General features: G+C 40.0%; 1 protein-coding gene across 5 annotated transcripts in view; it reads right to left on the reverse strand.

Moving 5' to 3' along the window:
- The window catches only part of arhgef12a (Rho guanine nucleotide exchange factor (GEF) 12a), a 75619-nt gene that overhangs the window by 31259 nt on the left and 38360 nt on the right, over window positions 1–6000 (reverse strand). For 2 of the 5 annotated variants that reach the window (XM_057838812.1, XM_057838811.1), the window contains exon 5: window positions 1900–1965. The exons of the other annotated variants lie outside the window; for them this stretch is intronic. In XM_057838812.1, coding sequence (XP_057694795.1) covers window positions 1900–1965 — 66 coding nt within the window. The remainder of the gene's footprint in view (window positions 1–1899; window positions 1966–6000) is intronic. 5 annotated transcript variants of the gene reach the window in all.

The following is a 6000-nucleotide window of genomic DNA, read 5'->3' on the forward strand; positions in this document are numbered from 1 at the left end:
AATTGCATCCGAAGAACACCATACCCACTGTGAAGCATGGGGGTGGAAACATCATGCTTTGGGGCTGTTTTTCTGCAAAGGGACCAGGACACCTGATCTGTGTAAAGGAAAGAATGAATGGGGCCATGTATCACGAGATTTTGAGTGAAAATCTCCTTCCATTAGCAAGGGCATTGAAGATGAGACGTGGCTGTGTCTTTCAGCATGACAATGATCCCAAACACACAGCCAGGGAAAGAAAGGAGTAGCTTCGTAAGGTCCTGGAGTGGCCTAGATCTCAAACCCATAGAAAATCTGTGGAGGGAGTTGAAAGTCCGTTTTGCCCAACGACAGCCCCAAAACATCACTGTGAGGAGATCTGCATGGAGGAATGGGCTAAAATACCAGCAACAGTGTGTGAAAAGCTTGTGAAGAGTTACAGAAAATGTTTGGCCTCCGTTATTGCCAACAAAGGGTACATAACAATGTATTGACATGAACTTTTGGTATTGACCAAATACTTATTTTCCAACATGATTTGTAAATAAATTCTTCAAAAATCAAACAATGTGATTTTCTGTTTTTTTCCCACATTCTGTCTCACATGGTTGAGGTTTACCCATGTTGACAATTACAGGCCTCACTAATATTTTCAAGTGGGAGAACTTGCACAATTAGTGGTTGACTAAATACTTAGTTGCCCCACTGTACATGGGGTAATGTACAATAAGGAGTAGATCGACTTGATCGACTGTATTATGTGTTATGAAAAGCACAACTACACAGTGTTCTTTCCATATGAAAGGAAATTGTTTAAACTTCGCTACATAAAAACAAAATTGAATAAAACATCTTAAAATTATTATCCTCATCCCAAAGTGAGAGCCTTTGGCTGTGCATTTGTTTTGGAGGATGTCTGAAAGTTTTCTTGCAATGAAGACATTGCTGCCTGTATTTATCAGCCTAAAGGGAGAAACGATTCTTCTCAGGTTCTTAACGCATGGTTTCATTAACAGGGCGGGAGGAGATTAGCGCTTATCTAACGTTCGGGTGATAATGACTGGACTGACTGGACAAAAAGCACAGAAGATTGAGATAATGCAAAGAATTGAATAAGGATAACACAAAAAACAAAACGTGCACTTTCAATTAATAACATCTCAGAAAGTAGCTTATTTTTTAAAACAACAGTGAACCAGAACCTAGAACTCATTTCATGTTAGATTTCCTAACCACTTACGCATCAACCACAGAGGTGAATGGATCAATACGTGTAGTGGCGGGGTGGGGGTCGGTGAGTTGAAGGAATGGGAGCGAGTAAATAAAGGTAGTTTTAGGGAAGCAAAAAGCTCCAGAAGGGGGGAAGACAAAAGTGACAAAGCTCTAGACAGTGCAGAGGGGGCAAAAGAGAGAAAAGAAGATAGGGGTGTCAAAGTGATTAAGCCATACAGAGCAAAAAAGCTGGTGTGAATTTACCTCTAGCTGTTGATCTAGCACTTGTTTTCCATGCTTAGCTGTCTTTTAGGTCAGATTGTATAAAACCCTAATGAGTGGGGGTTCTGACATGGTCAAAGATCACGCTGATCCATCTAAGCTAATGCATTATTCAGAACCCTTAACTGTCCGTTATCAGCACCCTTTGCTAAAACGCATGAAAATGTACTCTGGAGAATCAACTGACATTTAAAACTGATAAAGTGCACTCAAGATTATGCCTTGTAAACTGATATAAATAAATGCTAAATGACAGTGTTTTTCTTGAATTGAAAGTTGGTTCGTTTTGTACAACGTTTTCAGTATTTGACATACCACTGTACAACAATTGAGCTGTGTCAATCTAAAGGCATTCCCACACCAGCATGTATAGATGTGAAGCATGTGCAGATGTCACACCAGCCATCCCAGCAAGAGCATCCTTACCACAGGACTCAGGATTCCCCTCTGCTAGCAGACTGCCGCTGCCACTCTTCTGCACCACCAGAGCTTCTGCTCACAACCCCCAAACGACAGCATGGCAGGCACGCGCACGCACACACACAAACAAAACACCAACCAACACAAAGGGAAAGGAAAGACACGAAAGAGAAAATCATGAGGTAGGAAAAAAATCACGGGAGAAGAAAACGATGTCTTAAATAAATTAAAACATAAAAATGGTTTATGTCCCTCAGATTGAACTTGTTGACTTTGATATTAAAACTAAAAGAATTTTCACCAGATAACTTGAATAGCTGTTTGGGACTGGCCTGAACGATATTGAAAAAAAATAGCGATATATCTTACTAAGGCTCCACACTTAATTTATGCATTGGTTGCACTTTTTTTCTGAGGTGCACCAGCACAAAATGTAGGCCCATCCCATTCTTCATTGTATCATCTTTAACGCCATACTTTTAATCACTTTCAAATAACATTAATGTAATTCATTTTAATCTTCTGAAGCGCTTATCCTCACGAGGGTCGCGAAGCCTATCACAGCTAACCCTGAAATCCCGCAGAGTACGTCATGCCTCTGCTCCGTCCCGTTGCGGACCTCCTACGGACTGCCTTGCCCAATGCATACGTCTCTCATCCGGTTGGTACACCCACGGACACATGCACAAAACAGAGGACACCACGTTTTAATTACCTGTTTGGTACGTGCTAAACGGCAGGACTTCATCCCGGCACAGGTTGACGGACCAGAAAATAGACCTCGTCCGTATTTTTAGTTTGACGGACCATAGAGGACGGACTCAAACGGTTCCGGATCGGAGCTGAGTGGATGATGTGGACCACCTCGTATTGATTGAAATAGAAACATATTTGTTGCGTCGTTCGGAGCGGGGAGCGACACCAAGTGTACACGGACTATACAGTATGGAATTTGGGGGCAACGTCCAGAAGGTCTCTCACTTACACAATGAATGAGTTGCCACAGCACACTTGAGAGACTGTGGCTAGTGTGTATTACGGCTGAACGATATTGACTGACTGACTTTGACTGGGGTGCAAAAATATGAGATTGGGACATCCTTAGTATTTATATACTACAAAATAATCCAGGTTAACGGGGTTTATCTGTGAATGGTGAAGATTAGAGTACATGAAAGGATCCATGAAGCTATGTCCCTGCACAATTGCTGCTTTGATGAAGGAAAACAAAAGTTTCCAGTTAAAAAAAAAAAAAAAAAAAAAAACAATCGCACGTCCTGCGATTCGACTATTAGGCATGCGCACATTACAATGTTCAAACTGTATATTGTGCAGGCCTAGTGTGTACCAAGCTTAACGATGAACACATTTGTGCCTCTGATCGTAGAGCTACCAAGTCCTCTCTGCCCAGATCAAAGCTACAAACCTGTCAATCATCGTTAATTTTAAGTACCAAACAACAGCTTCACTGGTGACCAAGAAAAACACTTTGGTTGCGCTGCGTAGCAGGAGGGAGGGTGAGAGGTTGTGGCTCAGAGACGAGCATGAAAAAAACATTGCGCATCCGCACATCGCGAAAACAATGTTCATACGATATACAGTGTATTACACAAGTGAGTACATCCCCTCCATTTCTGCAGATATTTAAGTATATCTTTTCATGGGACACAACATGGACAAAATGACACTTTGACACAATGAAAAGTATTCTGTGTGCAGCTTATATATTAGAGTTATTATTATTATATTATATTATTTTCCCCTCAAAATAACTCAAAATTTAGCCTTTAGTGCTCAAACCATAAGCAGCACTCTACATGTGTGCATGGCTGTCACCCCAGGAGGAAGCCTCTTCTCAAGATAGTACAAAGGAAAGCCCGAAAACAGTTTGCTGAGGACATGTCAACAAAGCACATGGATTACTGGAACCATGTCCTATGGTCTGAAGAGACGGGCGGCTTTCTTGTGTACAGTCTTCAGAAGAGGCTTCCTCCTGGGGTGACAGCCATGCACACCAATTTGATGTAGAGTGCGGCGTATGGTCTGAGCACTAACAGGCTGACCCCCCACCGCTTTAATCTCTGCAGCAATGCTGACAGCACTCCTGTAACGAGTCACATGCCATTTTGGAGGGAAAATGACAAGCAGTCCTCAATTTTGACATTTAGGGATGTGCATTTTTTTTCATAGGGGTGTACTCACTTTTGTTGCCAGAGATTTAGATATTAATGGCTACATTTTGAGGGGAAAATAAATCAACTCTATTATATAAGCCGCACACAGACTACTTTTCATTGTGTCAAAGTTTCATTTTGTCAGTGTTGTCCCATGAAAAGATATACTTAAATATATATATGCATGCATACATATACATATATATATGCATCATTCAGCCTTAATATACACTGCACTAAATTAAAATTCTCAAGATAAACCTGACTCTAAAACTATTTCAATAATATTTCTGGAATATATATCTATATTTTAAAACCAAGATTATTATGCTCAAAAGCCCCACTTATTCTACGAGTAAATGCTGGCATGTTCCCACTGGTATACTGTTCACTTCTGCCTTTAGTGGTAGAAGTCGTATTCTAGCCATGTCACACAGGCAGGATGATGTCTTCATGATATGGATGGACCACCTTGAAAACTGAGCCCACACCAAAATTTAAAATAATTCAACGCTCATGACAAATAGGTTTACTGAATAAATTATTGTCAAATGCCTTAAAGTTATTATAATTGATAACATTTAAGTGCATATTTTGCATCCATATTCTATTATGTGGAAAGTGGGCAAATATAGGGATCTTTTTACAATTGTAACCCAAGGACAGAGGCGGGGAATGTAAAAGTCTTTGTAAAGTACACTTTCATTTGCCCATGGTAAATTCAGAGCACCCGGCACTATCACAACCATGAAATTACAGATAGTTTGTTTTGTATTTTATGAGTATTGTCTGTCTGTTCTGAGACAAGTGGCCGATAGCATTGACTTTTAAATTGGATAAGATTGTATTATAAGTCATTTGGCACGTCTGCCCTTTTAGTGTCACACACACATCTGATTAATTATCACTTTATTGATTCTTTTGGCAGTTTTATGTACCAGTACATAATGTATGTTAAGAAAATAGACTTTTAAAGGAATACGCAATTCAATTTCAATAGAAAGTTAGCGATATTGACAGGAAAACATTTACAGAGGGGAAAGTTTTACCTCACTTAATTTCAGTTTCACTATAGAGAACATATTTTTAATCGACAGACTAAAACAGGGTTCTGAGCGTGTACACATGCCAGAGGCTGACAACCAAGTGCAGACTGTTTGGATCTTCCCAGGAAACAAATCTTGCTTATGTGCTGTTGCATCATTCAGGGATAATCCTTCATGTGGTGCAAGACTTTTTGATTACGGAAGCTCCAGTCGAACTTCCCAGATGGATGCAAATACCATAGTGGCGTTGCTTACTCAAACAGATTTTCATCAAAAATCATTCTTAACCCTAAACTGCACTCCTAAATGCTGAATATACTACCTTAGTATCATCTCTCCTGTGCTTTTAGTGTGCATTGAAAATACTAAAAACACATGACAAACACATTTACGCCACCTAATGTAAAATGGAAATGACCCAGCAAGCATTACAGTATACAACCCCTAGCAAAAAGTATGGAATCACCAGGCTCAGACGAGCACTCACTCAGACATTTTATCATGTAGAACAAACTCAGATAAAAAGCTTGAAATTATAATGAATTAGTTCAAAAGTGTAACTCTTTAGCATTTAGAAACACTAAAAGAATAAATAAAAACCATTGTGGTGGTCAGTAAATGTTAATTTTATAGAGCAAGTGCAGGGAAATATATATGGCTGGGTTCAGCAAACCTGGACCTTGATGCCATCTATCCTGTCGTGTTTTCCATGTCTCTCTCCCCTAACACACCTGAATCAAATGATTATGTCATCAGCAACCTCTCCAGAAGCCTGATAATGATCCTGATTATTTGATTCAGGTGTGTTGAAGGAGGGAGACGTGGAAAACACAACAGGAAAAGTGGCTCGAGGTCCGGATTTAGTGAACCCTGATATATGGAATCAC

Source organism: Corythoichthys intestinalis, chromosome 6 (genome assembly GCF_030265065.1).
Source record: "Corythoichthys intestinalis isolate RoL2023-P3 chromosome 6, ASM3026506v1, whole genome shotgun sequence".
NCBI lineage: Eukaryota > Metazoa > Chordata > Actinopteri > Syngnathiformes > Syngnathidae > Corythoichthys > Corythoichthys intestinalis.